The following is an 18,153-nucleotide window of genomic DNA, read 5'->3' as shown; positions in this document are numbered from 1 at the left end:
AAAATAAAATACAAATCATAAAAAATGCAACAGCTAAATAAACTAAACTATGATAAGATAAAAATAAAATTAAGAGATGTTTAATAGGAAAATGAATTTTAATTACAGGATTCTCTCACTGTGGGGTTATAGTTTTCATATACATGATTTTATGTTTTGCTTTATTCAGAAACTTTGCTGGAGGTATAAAGCAAATCAGTATTTTAATGAAATTGTTTGTTTTATTTAGTTTATTTTTAATTCCTATTTCTTGCTACCTCCATCATTAACATACCCGTATCATTTATATTACCGTACACTGATGTGTACTATATTTGGGATAACCCTTAACGCTCCTTTTAGGCAAAAAGGGGTGAAAGTTGAATTTATTTAAAGCGGGTGCAAGCCTATACAGCCAATCTAAGCGCCGAGCCACAGGGTGATTAGTTCCAATACCAGCAACTTGCTCAGGGGCGTGAGCGCCCTCAAGTGATTATGTTAGGAACGTTATTCTCATTCATAAATAGTCGTCTCGGCGTGCAGTCTTTCATTCATTCGTTCGTCCACATCGCGGCGTCTTGTCAGTCTACAGAACCGTCGTACGCACTGAGCAGTTATTAATCGAGGTAAGCCAAATCGTGTATCATTCCTGATTGTCAACATACTGATACAACACGGCAGTCGATGATGTAACCGTACAAAGAATGTAGTTGACTGACATCCGCACTCACTAGGACTTCAATTTCTAGCCAGACAGTTTAATGTTTACTTGACATCGTATTGTTAAAACCATTTTTCTATCTCTGTATAATCTATTAGGTAGACCACTATGTCAGCTGCGTGCACAAATAGCGCATGTTGGTCGAGACTTGTTGCTAAATCTGTCCCAGGGTGCCATTTAATATCTCTTGCCTACTCTTAATACATGTTGACCTTCCGAGGAGCCCCCTTGTTCCAGCATTGTATTGCATCATTTGACCCCTCGTATCATCGCTCGTATGCTACCGGTACTACACAAATGACCTCGGCGATGCTGACGAATTTTGATAAGTCGCTACAGAGACGCACGTGTTATTTTCCATATGGCCTTTACTTGCTGTGCTTGTCGTATTTCATATCCCATGTGCGTACCGTGTAAGCTCATTAATCATTCGTGTCAGCCAGATTGAGCTTTAAGGGGTCGTCGAACATTAAAACTTGCCACAGGGAAACGTAAGTTGCTCAATTTGAGACTAGGTGAAAGTTTATTTCGTATTTTGTGCTCATATTAGCTATATTATGAATGAAAACAAAATACTTTTTATTTTATTTTATTTGGACTATGCAGCTTTAAAATTAAAAACATTTTCGCTAGTTACAATGTGATTTTAGAGTATTCCAAATTGCAGACATAATAAAACAAAACAAAAATAAATAAATAAATACTAAGTAATACATACATGCATATTTCACATAACAGAACTTTCGTTTAGATTGGTACAGAGGAGTGGAGTTGAATCAGCCCTTTAGTTCCCTTAAGTGAAAAGGTCAAGCCCACACAATGTTTCACATTCACTTTCACAGTAAGCAGTATACATTAAAACAGTGAGCCACAGGTCTGTATTCCTAAATGTGATGTCATATAAAAAAAAATATAAATCCTGTTGCACATATATTCTTCACTATAATGGCTTCTAAATTTAGAGACTGTAGGTAAGAGGTCAGAGGTCACTGAGGAACATAATTCTGCATAAATTACAGTGCCTACAATGAACAGTTGCACTGACCCTGACGAGAAACACACAAGTTAAAACCAGGGAGCATTGTATTTATTCACAGGTCATCTTATTGTAACCAACACATACAAACTACACTACTAACTTTCGAACTAAACCACACTACTACCCCACATGCTAACCAACACTACTAATTTGCATATCAATTGTAAATCACTGACACTGTGTTGTAATATTCCAGAAACATATTCACTGCTACAAAATTTCCACTGACTTGCAAAATTCTTGAAGATTTGTTTCTCATGAAATAAAATGTGTATCACATGTATGTGTTACCATAAAAACCACTAGTGAATTCAAAAATTAATATTTTCATACATGTTTGCCCCATTTGCTTTTTATTACAGATTGTAATCAGTTTGTATGTCTTTATATTATGACTCCAGGACTTTTAAACTGGCCATCATGGCAAATTTATCAGCCTTTTTTAAAAATCCGGGTCTAAAGCAAAATTACATTGACTGGTCTATTTTTTGACATTCATTGCAATTAAATATGATGTTATGGAACACTTCCAAAAAAGTAAAGTAGGAGTACAATTGCACAAAAGATTCTAAGTGCCAGGCCATGCGTGCATTAAAGTTGCGGGATCAGATCGGACCAAAAGCTGCCTTTCTTATTGGTTGGCAGTTTAAGTCATGCTACTCATTAGCATATTAATCACCTCAATAATGTGGTGACACTATAGAGGGCGAATTAAAACTGACCAGTCATAGAAATTTCACATCAACGCGAGAGATTCTACAATCTTATTCTTAAAATAAATTAATTATCACAATAAAATTATCAGTCAAAAAATCTTCTTAAATGACAACTCATTATTAAACTTAGTTTTCAATATTGTTGTTTTCAGTATAAGATGTCTGACAAGAAAACAGTGGTTCTCGCTTATAGTGGTGGTCTAGACACATCGTGTATACTGGTATGGCTAAAAGAACAGGGCTATGATGTCATAGCATTTATGGTAATTGTTTTATTGTTTTCCATAAATAGATCAGCCCATTTGCATAGATACTGTAAATGGATTAATTATTTGCTGGTTTTTAATTAGTCCCCTTCGGACGCAGTCCTAAAGCGGGGACTTATGTTTTGACCTCTGTGTGTTCGTGCATGCGTGTGTGTGTGTGTGCGTGCGTCTATCTTAGAAATGCCTGGACCAATCACGATCAAACTTCACACATACATCATACATGATATTATACATACGATCTGATTCAAGATGGCCAAATGGCGGCCATTTTTGTGCTAACAAATCCTAAAAATCAACAATTTCTCGGCTGTTTACAGATAGATTTTGTTCAAATTTGGTATATACATTGGACATTGATGCAAATAATTTTGTTTTTCAGATAAGATTCAAAATGGCCGACTGGCAGCCATTTTGTATTAATCAATGTGGTTCGTGTGCCATATCTCCGACTTGCTTTCACTGATTATGTTCAAATTTTAAATATTCATTATACATCATGTCATAGCTAGCAGATATATTGGTTTGACGATCCTATTCAAAATGGCCAAATGGTGGCCTTTTTTGTGCTAAACAATCATCAAATATCAAGCATTTCTGGCATTTATGGATGGATTATGTTCAAACTTGGTACATATATTAGACATTACGGGTTCCTGATGCACATCATTTATTTTTCAGATCGGATTCAAAATGGCTGTCTGGCGGCCATTTTGTTTTAATGATTGGGCTTCTAGAGCCATATCTCTTAAATGCTTTGACTTGTTGTATTTAAATTTTATATATTCGTCATCATGTTATATATATATATATGTACATGTATTCAAAATGGCTGATTTTGAATGCTGTTCCAGAGCAATATCTCTCAATATGGACAAGTACTTGTTTGACGATCAGATACAAATGTCAATCATTTTAATGTTAAAAAATCTTATTCCTGACATAGTTATATTCCAGCTATATTACTATAAACAAAACTATATATCTTAAATTTGATAACTAACAGGGACTGTGCCGTGCATGTCTTGTTTTGTTATTTTTCTTGATAAGTTGCAGAATAAATCTTTTGAACTTGATAATAACAAAAGAACTCATTGTTTCCCTGTCAAGTTAACTTAAAACCCAGTGAAATTGCTCTAAACATCAAAATAGGTGACATTAAATGTCAGGGGAAAATAAATGCTTTTACAGTATACCTTGTGCATGTTGGTGCACTGATTTATATTTGCGTCATTTAAAATGTCCTTCCTGAGTTTGAAGAAATTCAGTTACACCTATTAGGCATTGGATGGTTAATATTATCAATAATATATCAACCCATTTATTACCAGTTATTAACCAGGAAACTTAAACTTTTAAATTGGTTGATTAATCTTAATCATTTATCAAACTATTACCAATGTGTTTTGATTAGAAAGACTCTATAAAATTTCTATAAAATATCAGAACAAATTCAGAAAAATAACTATTAAAAAAACTCTTACCTTATAAACCATCCAGTTACTGCAAAACATTTTATTCTATTTGAATGCAGTTTACATCTCTACATTATGTGACTGACAACTCTGATTAGGATAGATTATAACTTTTTGTATCAAATTCAATTAGATTTCCCCCCTTCTTAAAGGAAATGGAATTATCTCTATGGCAACTGACTGATTGAATTTGATTAGAATGTTTTCAAACTTCTGTGATGTCATCATCATAATGTACCAGTACACAAGTACTCTAATCTCTAACATCATGAGACTTATGTCATCATGTGACTTATGTCATCATGTGACATACAAACAAATGTATGACATCATATAGTGCCATATAACATGTTGAATAAACCTTACTCAGTTAAACAGATTGTTGAAAAATTCATATTTATTTCTGTTTTCTTTGCTTTTATTAGAATATTTATGACAACTGTTCTTTTTATTTCACCTCAGGCCAATCTTGGTCAAGTTGATGAAGACTTTGATGCGGCCAGAGAAAAAGCGATTAAACTTGGAGCCAAAAAGGTATGCACTTATATAAGAAGTATATCCTGACAATAAATGTATGCATCGTCATGGTAACAAACTTGCAGGTTAATTGTGGTAAGCACTATATACTGTATGAGCACTGCAAGTGTGATTTAAACTATAACCTTGGCAACACAAAAATGCTATTTTGACCAAACCTGAATATATATATATATATATATATATATATATATATGTGTATATGTATATATATATTAATTATATTTATTTTATTCTTTTTTATTTTGATTTGTATTCCATTAATCCATACATGTATATTTAGAATTCAATGAAAAAAATAGTAATATGTAAAATTTATCAAGGCTTGTGAATCGTTTAACATGTAACCAAAATGTAATAAAAATAATGCTTTATTTCCTGAAAATATTAAATATTTTAATTTATTCAATTGAACAATACTAGTACATATAATTTAAAATTTAACAGCAGAAAAGTAGCTTGACAAATTTCACTTCAGTCCCCATCTAAAATACTAAAGTTGTCTGAATGGCTTACAAGAGGTCTTCTGGGGGCTCATTATATGAAAAGTACTCTGATAAATGCACTAGTTGATAATAATGAGTGGGTGTAACTAATATTGATTCAGTAATCAATATGTGCTGTGAGAAGTCATCAAAGTATGTCAGCAATTCTTGTTAAAATCTAACATAATAAAATATGTAAATTTTAATGCTGTACACAGATATTTCAATTAAATCACTTTATAATTTTTTTTAATTATTTTATAGTTGTGAATATTACATGATTGAATTTATTCAAATTGCAATTTGAATTGAAAACATAATACCTACACTAAACCTGAATATAACACCTACTTCATCAGGAAATGTCTGTCCAGGCATATTAATTTGTTTTTTATCTTTTGACGTTGTACATGTACCTGGATCAAAAATAATAAGTAAAGTAAAAGAAAATGTAAAAAAAGATGTCTTTTATAGAATTTGACAATTGTGAAAGTCAGCAGAGCATGACTTGAGCCATTAATTTCATTCTTTTAGTGCGTCTTATCAGAAATCTAAATCGAATTAAACATGATTATTTTATTTGATAAAGCCGATTAAATACAATGTTGTGCTTCCTATAGCATGCTTTTCTAAAAATATCCACATAGGGGATAAGGATTTTTTTATTTATTTTTTCTTAGTTATAACTATATTTATACATATATTTCATTTTTAATCTTGTACATTTGTAAAATCTCATTCCAAGCCTGAGGCAATTTTGTTACATTTTCTTAAATATGGCAAAACAATTTTCGAGTCGGGCAGTGTTCATATTGGATATTGAAGGTAATACATAACCTGAAACTGGCATTTGCATAAACATTTTACAAACAAACAGATTTGTTTTCACATCTAAAATTAATTCAAAAACTTAGAGTAAAGATTTGTGAAAATGGTAAAAGTTGCATTTCCATGAAAACAGACATTTTTGACATTCTTTGATACTTCACACTTGCATATCTTCACCGTATCACTGTCCTAGCTTTTTTATTTTTAGTAATACAACATTTACATGTAATATTATTTATTTGTACTATTGAAAAATATTGCAATAATTTATTCCTCTCACTATGACCTTGTGTACTACTGGCCAAAACTATATTGAATTCGTCTTGAACACAAAATTTAATCTGAGAGACATAATTTGATGTTCCCTCTTATTGGAAATCTTGCATGTACATGTATGTGTTGCCATGACAACAGGATGTACAGAAATAGACTTGTTAGTGATCTTTAAAATGGACTGCTCCATTTCAGTCGGGGGCTATACGATGAATGGATGAAACAAGTTTCAGAAATTGATTTTCATTATTACATTTTTGTAATAAATTATAATTCAATTGAGTCAAATTCAAAGAATTAAAAAAAAAGAATCATTTCAAATGTCATGCTTTCATGGTTGGTCACATACCTAATGAGACTGAGATCCTACTGGTATTATTTTTGGAATCTATCACGATGACAAGGAGAGAATGCCACTTGGATTTCTTCGTTATCTTTTTGCATCAATTCCCACGTACTTGTCTAGTCTTGCATTGAAATGCTTTCACTTTAATCCATGTTTTTTTGCAAATGACAGTGTTGGTGGGATTTGTATGCTCAATCATATTGTTGTGAATTGAAACAGTTTATAACGGTTTGTTATCAATTTCTCTTAAAAAATATATGTAGCTTATATGGCCTTTCTTATTATTTGTTATTAATCATATAGCTGCACAGTGCTATTTTTTAAACTAATTTAAAATACTTTATTACCGCTTGGAATTTTTTTTTGCTAGTTTGATTTAGTGAAAATCAAATCAAGCTGTTTTATAAAATTATACCTTTTTTCTACATATCAATTCCATACAAAACAGTGAATCAGTGAAAATTAATTCCAGCTAAAATAAAGTATTTTACAGTATGTTTATACAACTGTCCACATACAATTGGTTATGAGACTGTCTATATACTTGAGACAGGCTTATAGGTGAGATCAAAATTAAAAAAAAAATATCTGGTTGTTTAATATGACAAACCAGTCTCAAACGCTATATATGTACAGTTTTGTATATGATAATATAGTTGTTCAAAATGATGTTCCTGTTCACTATATAAAATATATAAAAAAGTATTTATATAACTTCCTATTTTTTTTTTTTTAAATAATTTCATTTATATTATTTAGTTTGTAATAATTTGGTAATCCAAAAGATAATAAGAGAAATTAAGATGTAAAAAATTATAAACAAAAATTGCTGAAACATGTATATAAGATTTTAATTAAATTGTATTCTATAGCAGAAGAAAACCATAATAACCTTTATTATCTGTATTGTAAATTTATCTTTGTTTTTAAAATGTTAAAAAATCTTAATTAATTCTTCATTTGTGGGCAAAAATACATCTGAAAACCCCCTCACAGCATTACATGTACGAATAGATTTTCTGAGAAACAGCGCCCCCACAGGTCAGAAAAAAATTAACTTATACTAAATGTAGGTAAATAAATTGTAGTCTCCTAACAAATTAGAATTCAGCATTGCAGCATCAAATCAGTCAAAACCTTACTAGACCCTTGCCGTTCCTCCAAAAAGTGTACTGTTTTCAGCATTGCAGCATCAAATCAGTCAAAACCTTACTAGACCCTTGCCGTTCCTCCAAAAAGTGTACTGTTTTCAGCATTGCAGCATCAAATCAGTCAAAACCTTACTAGACCCTTGCCGTTCCTCCAAAAAGTGTACTGTTTTCAGCAAAGATGTAGGTAACAGTTCTATATTTATTCACAGCCAGGTTTAATATTTGGCCACTACGAGACTACTAGTGATGTGATTGTTCCCAATAACTGCCAATTTTAATTAGTCCCCGTTCGGACGCAGTCCGAAAACGGGGACTTATGTTTTGCCCTGTGTGCGTCCGTGCGTCCGTGCGTCCGTGATCACCTGTATCTCGAACATGCATGGACCGATTAAGTTCAAACTTCACTCATACATCACACATTATATGGGACATATGCACATGCATTTTTTTCATGATCCGATTAACGATAGCCGAATAGCGGCCATTTTAAGGCCGAAAATGCATCAAAATCGCACATTTTCACCATTCCGGACCCGGATCTCAGTTATGCATGGACGGATTTTGTTCAAATTTGGTACATACATTAAACATAATAGGACCTTGATGCACGTCATTTTTTTTTTTGGATCGGGTTCGAAATGGCTGACTGGCGGCCATTTTGTTTTAAAGAATTCAGTTCTAGATCCGTATCTGAGACATGCTTGGATTGATCGAGTTCAAACTTCACACACACAAGGTACATCATGTCACAAATATGTATGTGCATTTGTTTCATGATCTCATTAACGATAGCCAAATGGCGGCCACTTTAAGGCCGAAAATGCATTGAAATCGCACATTTTCACCATTCCGGACCCGGATCTCAGTTATGCATGGACGGATTTCATTCAAATTTGGTACATACATTAAACATAATAGGACCTTGATGCACGTCATTTTTTTTTTCGGATCAAGTTCGAAATAGCCGACTGGCGGCCATTTTGTTTTAAAGAATTCAGTTCTGGATCCGTATCTGAGACATGACTGGATTGATCAAGTTCAAACTTCACACACACAAGGTACATCATGTCACAAATATGTATGTGCATTTGTTTCATGATCTCATTAACGATAGCCAAATGGGGGCCGCTTTAAGGCCGAAAATGCATTGAAATCGCACATTTTCACCATTCCGAACCCAGATCTCAGTTATGCATGGACAGATTTCATTCAAATTTGGTACATACATTAAACATAATAGGACCTTGATGCACGTCATTTTTTTTTCGCATCAAGTTCGAAATAGCCGACTGGCGGCCATTTTGTTTTAAAGAATTCAGTTCTGGATCCGTATCCGAGACATGTCTGGATTGATCAAGTTCAAACTTCACACACATAAGGTACATCATGTCACAAATATGTATGTGCATTTCTTTCATGATCTCATTAACGATAGCCAAATGGGGGCCGCTTTAAGGCCGAAAATGCATTGAAATCGCACATTTTTACCATTCCGGACCCGTATCTCAGTTATGCATGGATGGATTTTGTTCAAATTTGGTACATACATTAAACATAATAGGACCTTGATGCACGTCTTTTTTTTTCGGATCAAGTTCGAAATGGCCGACTGGCGGCCATTTTGTTAAAGAATTCAGTTCTGGATCCGTATCCAAGACATGTCTGGATTGATCAAGTTCAAACTTCACACACACATGGTACATCATGTCACAAATAGATATGTGCATTTGTTTCATGATCTGCTTAACAATAGCGGAATGATGGCCATTTTAAGGCCGAAAATGCATCAAAATCACGTATTTTCACAATTCCAGAACCGGATCTCAGTCATGCATGGATGGATTTTGTTCAAATTTGGTACATACATTAAACATAATAGGACCTTGATGCACGTCTTTTTTTTTCGGATCAAGTTCAAAATGGCCGACTGGCGGCTATTTTGTTAAAGAATTCAGTTCTGGATCCGTATCCAAGACATGTCTGGATTGATCAAGTTCAAACTTCACACACACATGGTACATCATGTCACAAATAGATATGTGCATTTGTTTCATGATCTGCTTAACAATAGCGGAATGATGGCCATTTTAAGGCCGAAAATGCATCAAAATCACGTATTTTCACAATTCCAGAACCGGATCTCAGTCATGCATGGATGGATTTTGTTCAGATTTAGCACAATGTGTTGTACATATGCAGGTGCATTTCGGTCATGATCTGCTTTGAATGTATATGTCACTCAAATATGAACGGAACGGGGACGTGTCATTGACAATGACTTGTTCTTATATATAACGATATATTTGCATGTATTTGTTGTGGATATATTCCCAAACAATAATGGTTCCTAGCGTTTTTCACATTCTCAACACGCAAATGTATACGAAACCCAGCAAATATCAGATATATTAAACAATATCAGAAGTATTAAACAAACTAGTGACATCAAATTCAAACACTTTTTAGCTTCATTGTTGACAAAGTCAATCCTAGCTATTCATGTTATTGCTGGATTTTTATTTATTTACATTGAAAGCAGAAGCCATACATGTATAACATGCGTCAGAATTAATAGAACCAATGGCTAACCATAAACATTCATACAGCACAAAATCCTCTTTGCTGTTATTTCTGGTAGTTTCATCCTATTAAATTACCGCAATTAGGAGTAGAATGATGTAAATGTATAATAATGAGGTTACATGCATCACAAGATTTAATATTAATAATAATATAATGGTTATTTTCATGTTAATCTCAAATTATCACATGGTATTATTAGATGTATCTGCTGTGTAATTCATGTAACAATGAATACATACATGTTCTCTGACTGTAGCTTAATACATGTATTTGGACTAGAATACATGTATATATTGCATTTCTAGAATAAATAATACTTTTCTAGTCTATGAATTTTGTGGAGTTCGGGTTTTGGTTAAAAATATTTTAATAATCATTTTACTTTTACATTTTTAGGGATCTATTTCCCTCATAGAGATTGTAATTTAAAAATAGAATGTGTTTTGGCATCCTAGTCTATTTTTACATGCAAGGGTGACTGGCTTTTTATGAATTGAATACTGTAACGACCTCTAGTTCACATTGCACATAAACCAGTTTACACATTTACTAATGGGATTGTTGTTTTGCATGGAGATTCTAGGCATACAGTATCGGGTCATATTTCGCCTTGCATGTATTTTTGTTATACGTCTAATGCTACTGAGTGTTTCATGTTGAGAGTTCTGCTTTGAAGCTACAAAATGTATTTGATTTCACTCAATCAGTAACTAAAACAAGTCAAAATGCTGTTAGATACAGAAATTCATGAAATTGTGATTAATGTTATCTTTGACTGCCCGTATTGTTATGAAGGAGGAGGTAGTTTTGTTGTCATTGTCGTTAACAGTTTTTCTCCATGTACCTATACTGTGATGACCAGATGCAGTTTCAAATATTGAATCCCAAAATATTATTACAATATTATTAATTTTTCATTTGAATGGATAAATCAGTGAAAATAAAATCTAGTGAAATTCACTTTGTTGTATATTCAACTCATCAACAACCAGTAAAAAAAATGTACAAAACCACCAAAATGCCTTTGCATCAAAATTTTATTCTAGCAAAAGTAGGAACAAGCAGGAACAAAGCTAATTAATTGGCATATATTAATAATGTTCTTATTAAGGCAATTTGATAATAAGTTTGGTAATAAGTGCATGTTTCTTGTTTCTGTAGGTATTTATTGTTGATATCAGGAAAGAATTTGTTGAGGAGTTCATCTACCCTGGTATCCAAGCCAATGCCTTGTATGAAGACCGCTATCAACTTGGTACATCGTTCGCTAGGCCTGTAATCGCAAGAGAGCAAGTACGAATCGCAAAGCAAGAAGGTGCTGAGTATCTATCCCATGGTGCAACAGGAAAGGTCAGTCAGTTGATTTTATTTTTAATCTGTTTTTTTGTTTATAGCGCCCTCTAGTGGCAGTGTTCTCTAAAGTTGTCTATGATTGTTTCATGGCAAGTGTTGTATGTTTTCTTACAGGGCAATGATCAAATCCGATTTGAGTTGACGGCCTATGCACTGTATCCAAAAGTCAAGGTATTGTATTGTCTTACAATATGTTTTATTTATGGAATCCACCTTCATATCACCATCTAATGTTATCAGTGAAATTTAAAATATGTAGCTGCTTGTGAATTGTGATAAATTTAGAATATTTTTGTTAAGCTTAGTTTTTACTTATAACTATGTTATAAACATATTAGGATTAGTGTCATTGTGTATGGTATTTTCCGCACCAACACATTTTTAATATACTTTCACTGTATGATGTTCTGTCACATAAATTCAGGCAAAGTACATTATTAGACAATTACCGGTAAAACAATACTATTCTTTGTCTTTTATCAAAATACTTTTCAGTCCAGTCCTGCTCAAGTTAATTTGGGATGTAGACACTTCAGTGATAACAACATTTTTTACTCTCGTGTGCGAAGCACACAATGGGAGTCTTTGCAGTTACCCTGTCTGTATGTGTATGTGTGTGTGTGTGTCCGTCTGTTCCACTGATATTTCAAGAACCATACATCGTTTTTTGATGAAACTTGGTGCATAGATGCTCTGGGCTAATGTGCAGATTTGATTAGGTTTTGGTAGAAATCCATGCATATTAATTACCTAATTTGCATGATATTTAGCTAATTTTTAGCTGTTTCATGACTGTTCCACTGATATCTAAAGAACCATTCATTGGATTTTGATGAAACTTGGTTCATAGATGCTCTGAACTAATGCCAGGTTTTGATTAGTTTTGGGTGAAAATCAGTACATATTAATTACCTAATTTGCATAATAAATTAATTTTCAGCTTTTGATATTTCAAGTAGTGAGCATTACATTTCAATGAAACGTGTTACATAGATACTCATGGACTATGGAGAGATCGATTGTTTTTGGATAAATATTTGTGCATATTAATCACCTAATTTGCATAATTAGTTAATTTTTCGGATTTTCATGTATATCTCAAGTACTAATCATAACATTTCAATGAAACTTGGTACATAGATCCTCTAGGACTATGCAGAGATCTGATTAGTTTTGGGGTAAATAAATGTGCATATCAATTAACTTATTTGCATAATTATTTAATTTTCAGCTTTTTCACTGATATCTCGAGTACTAATCATCACCTTCAAATGAAACTTTGTACATAGATGCTCTAGGACAATGTACAATTATGTTCAGTTTTGGGTTAAAATCTGTTCATATAAATTCCCTAATTAGCATAATAATTCATAATTGTTTGCTTCTGATCACATTTCTATGAAATGTGGTACATAGATGGTCTGTTACATTACACAGACCTTATTAGTTTTATACTCTGTTCATTTTAATTTTCTGATTTGAATAATTAGTTTTCAGCTTTTCCATCAATATCGTAAGTATACAAGTAATTTTGATTCACTATTGCCTTGTATTTGTTTGTCTGCAGATTATTGCTCCATGGCGCATTCCAGCATTTTTTCAGCGATTCAAAGGTCGCCCAGATCTGTTTGAATATGCCAAGGCAAACAACATCCCACTTCCAGTCACTCCTAAAAGTCCATGGAGTATGGATGCCAATCTTATGCATATTAGGTAGGTCAAAGGTCATATACTGATGCTTTGTTAGAAAAACTCGATTGAAAGAATGTGAGTTATTGTTCAGTATGAGTCTAGGATATCTGAGTTTTAAGATTATAATGCTTGTATCCTAATGGTTCTTGATTTATTGGCTCTTTGACATATGCTCAATCAATGTTTGATGCAACACTTGAAATGTTATTGGTTTTGTCTTTACTCATGTATTTACAAATCCATTTTGTTGGTCATATATCACTAATACAAAAAAATTTGGTTATTTTGGTTGATATTATGCGATGGGTCACAGTAATCAGACACGTTTGTTAATAGACATGTAAAAATACACATTTATTGTTGAGAAAAGATTTAGTTTCATCCCAATTCCAGTTGTCAAAACAAGTTACAAACCTAATCAAATATTTCCTAATTTTTTTTTATTAATTTTTCAGTTTTGAAGGCGGTGTTCTTGAGAACCCCAAGGTATGTATGGTTATTGGAAAGTGACTTTTCAAGGTGGTGTTGTGTACTATGTTACTCATATCAAAGTGGTTTTAGAGTCCTACTATGATGTATATGGTAGGGTATACATACATACTGTGAAGGCCACATTTTTGTATTAAAGACTATTTAATAGCAACAATGCAATGCTCAATGTTATATATTTATGCCTTAAGTTTTTCCCAACCAGACTTTTTCGCCAAAATTTTTCTTTTTTCTTGTATTCTTCAATATTTCTGAAAATAAACCCAAATTTTAGAGCAAAAAGACAAACTTTGTGTCAATTTTCTGTTTTTACTTTGAAAAATTTGGCTATTTTTGTCTCAAACTTCTGAAAGAAAGTGCAGACTATAAACAGGTCTATTCTTTGAATTTGTGTTCAAAAGAGGGAAATGGTGGTGAAACAGTCATCCTCTAAAATATTCCCCTAATTCTTCTTTACATGTTGCACTTCACAAAATTGCAGTACAAAAATGAGTACAAAGACAAAAAGCAAATTTTTGTTGTTGTTAACCAAACATCAGCATGTCTTTGAATTCTTCTTCATTAGCATGAAGGACCTGATGATTTGTACCAGATGACAACGGATCCAAGGAAGTCACCAAATGAGCCTGATGTCTTGGAAATTGAATTCAAAAATGGTAATTATTGATAATCATTACATGCATATGGGGGGCAAGCAGATTTGTCACTGTGAATGAATGAATGAATGAGTGAATGAATGATTCAAATCAATAAATCAATCAACTATATATTTTATTGTCACTGTGGTTTGACGTTGACAGTACTCTGAGAGTTTAGGATATGAGAAAAACATTCATAATGTACATATTTTTGTCTAGGTGTGCCAATAAGAGTGACAAATGTGAAAGATGGAACAGAGAAGAAAGTTCCTTTGGATCTCTATTTATATTGCAATGACATTGGGTGAGTTTTAAACATTTTTAATTGGTTGAAATTGTAAACACTGTCATGCTGTCAATGTTCTTTTTGTACATCTCAGTAAACTGTGTTTGTTGAATGTGGAAATTGTACCTGTTGCATGTAAACCAGAATTCATTAATGAGATTATTATTCATTATTAGTAAAAATAAATCAAATGTCCATTTGTACTAAATATGTAAAAATGTTCAATAACATGTATATACTGGTTTTGTAATATGACAGAGGAAAACATGGTGTTGGACGTATTGATATTGTGGAAAACAGATACATTGGAATGAAATCTAGAGGTATGATTCATGCATGCTTAATGCTCTACACTTATGGTAGTGCTATGTGCTATATACAATAAGAGTTAGGGAATACCTTGATTTTCATTATTCTCACATTCATTCTGCTTATAATGAATACAATATAATATCTACTGAATTTGCTCTTATTAGAAAGGATTAGACTAGAAGTTGTTTATATGAACAATTGCCTTTATTGTATACTTGAACATTTAAATATGACTCATTATGAAATGGACATACTTCTCTCATATACTAATCACATGACCTGCCTGCCATGTTATCTTGTACATCTCCACTATCTGTGGAGTCTATCAGCAGGGGATGTGTTATCGTGTTTGTGTATTTTACAGGTATATACGAGACTCCTGGTGGCACTATACTTCACCAAGCTCACCTTGACATAGAAACATTTACAATGGACAAGGTAATTCAAAATTAATCAAGATGTTATTGGGACTTTGTAATGAAGTGCAAGAATAATATGAAAATTTGTGTATGCAAGATGATGGATCTGTGTTAAATATAGTTCCCATATAATGTATCCAACATGTGTAAAATACAGTGTTTATACATGAAATTTAAACCTGTAATGCATGACAAGCTACGCCCACTAATAAAGTTCTTTCATCATAGAAATTAATGCAAAAAAGGATAATATGGATATTTTGACTAAAATAACTTTTAGTCCACAATTTTTCAATTTTTCATTTTCTATCTCAACATTAAAGTGTTTTTCTTACAGGAAGTACGCCGATTGAAACAAGGGTTGGCTCTGCGTTTTTCTGAACAAGTTTACAATGGTAAGTAATTAAATGCTAACTTTGTTCAAAGTAAAATACCATTTGGAATTCTATAAACTTCTTAGATGTGAATAAAACACAATTATGGGGGTTTCATCTATTTTAAAATTTACTACTCAGTCATTATTCTTGAAGACATATACAAGTTTTCAGTCGTAAATGGTCTGCATATATAATGTAAGACAGCTTGTAAAGATTTTGCAGTCAATGCGAAGTAATTCATTCAGACTAGTTTAGCTCATGGCACTTGAAAACAAAATTAAAATTCACATATAACTAACCTGACATTTTATTTTATATGTATGGGAGGATAGCGAATATTTGTTGTGAAAAAAGCAATTTCGAAATAAGAAAATACCTTAATGCATTAAATATTCACTGGGTTTTAATTTTGCTATTTACGCTAAATTAAATCTACATGTAAAATAACAAGAAAACTCATTGTTTCCTTGACAGTTTTTATGAAATTAAAACACAGTGAACATGCTCAAAATAGTGAATTTATATGTCAATGAAAATAAATGGATTAACAGTATGCACATGGAAATTACAAGTGTTCTCTTTTACAAGATGTTTTTTTATATTTATATGAGGGTAACACAGAACTGATCTTCTTACCTGACAGGTTTTTGGTACAGTCCGGAATGCGTGTTCACCAGAGAGTGTATAGCTAAAAGTCAAGAAGGAGTTGAAGGAACTGTAAAAGTTTCAGTCTTCAAAGGACATGTGTATATCTTGGGAAGAGAATCACCATTGTCTTTATATAATGAGGAATTAGTCAGGTATGTTTGGAGAATTTACATGGTATAATAGAACAGGAAAAATTGTCTTTTTACACAAACGGATGCTGAAAACTTATTCCGAGTAAGAAAGCTCTGCAACTTGTGTTTACTCCCCTTTCCTTACTCCTTCTCTGCTCTTACTCTGAACAGGAAACCTGCATCTAAGGTCCATCACATGTGATCCTATTGATGTCTTCTAAGGGAGTTTGCCATTTAATCACTATATGTTTTCTGTAAAAATTATTTTGCGGTCATGTTAGGAGAATTGACATATAATGTCTGAAATAAGTGCAATATTTAGAGAATTGATATTTTATTATTATTCATTTATTTTAGCATGGATGTACAGGGTGACTATGACCCCACTGATGTTGCTGGTTTCATTGCTGTCAATGCACTTCGGTAAGAATGAAATACACAATATATTTTATTATATAATTATTCACTTCATACAGTCTGCATGCACAGTCTACTTCATGTGGGGACCGGTCAAACTTCGTGCTGGGGGAAGCCATGTTTGGTTTTATTATGTCACAGTGTATTGTCTGAGTGCATACTTTGAGGTATCCTCGAAATAACCTTATTATTATACAACTTTTTCTTCCAAGGATACATCATGGGAATGCCAAAATTAAAAATGTTTAGACCAAAGTCGGAGAACTTCTTTGTGTGGAGTCCGGTCAAACCTTGGTGGCAGTCATGTTTGTTTTTATTATTGGAGGACAGTTAAGCATGTGATAATTCTATATTTGGAATTTGCATTTCCTACTATGGTAGAAAGAAAATACCCAGTGCAATACTGCAAAATTCTAATGCCATTGAAAACCTACCTTCTGCCTTTTGATTATTTAATTTTTCCCTGCTCTGGGTATATGTGCCTGGACAATACCTGAAAAGATTATAATAATTTTTTATTCTATTCTCTTCAGGTTGAGAGAGTATGGTCGTCTACGATCCAAGATGGCTGCTGACAAGTGATTTAGTGATTAGATTAACACCATATCTAAGTAGTAGAAATTACTTTTCTATTACTCTAGAAAACAATATTTTAGCAGCATTTTTATTCAAAATCTGAAAATGATTGTGAACAAATATATCAAATATGTAATAATATTGTCATGTATTTTTCAACAAATTACAAAATGTTAAACATGACTACATATGGATTAAAGTTACTTTGTGCCAGCATTATGGATTGTGGTATTTTAAAACTTAAACTTTTCCTTTGAAGAAGCATTAGTATGGTTAATTACATGAATAGTTGTTGTTTCAAGTGTATTAGCTGCATTTGTAGTCAGAATATTGTAGATATCATGAGGATAAATATATAGGTGCATACCTTTATAGTATACAATACTACTACTTGTGATAAAGCAAATATGAAATTC

At 32.5% G+C, this 18,153-nt stretch overlaps 1 protein-coding gene across 1 annotated transcript; it reads left to right on the top strand.

The window, feature by feature from the left end:
- The first annotated feature begins 489 nt into the window (after window positions 1-489).
- On the top strand, window positions 490-17,953 carry LOC100367440 (argininosuccinate synthase-like). Its single transcript, XM_002739955.3, has 15 exons — window positions 490-605; window positions 2,608-2,718; window positions 4,659-4,730; window positions 11,561-11,749; window positions 11,867-11,923; window positions 13,320-13,465; window positions 13,900-13,930; window positions 14,499-14,589; window positions 14,791-14,875; window positions 15,116-15,180; window positions 15,534-15,607; window positions 15,926-15,983; window positions 16,609-16,765; window positions 17,102-17,167; window positions 17,695-17,953. The coding sequence occupies exons 2-15, from the start codon at window positions 2,614-2,616 to the stop codon at window positions 17,741-17,743; spliced, it is 1,245 nt and encodes a 414-aa protein (XP_002740001.1). The 5' UTR covers window positions 490-605; window positions 2,608-2,613; the 3' UTR covers window positions 17,744-17,953.
- The last annotated feature ends 200 nt before the right edge of the window (window positions 17,954-18,153 follow it).

This window comes from Saccoglossus kowalevskii, chromosome 17 (genome assembly GCF_978046115.1).
Source record: "Saccoglossus kowalevskii chromosome 17, keSacKowa6.1, whole genome shotgun sequence".
NCBI lineage: Eukaryota > Metazoa > Hemichordata > Enteropneusta > Harrimaniidae > Saccoglossus > Saccoglossus kowalevskii.
This window is presented reverse-complemented; position numbering and strand designations above follow the sequence as displayed.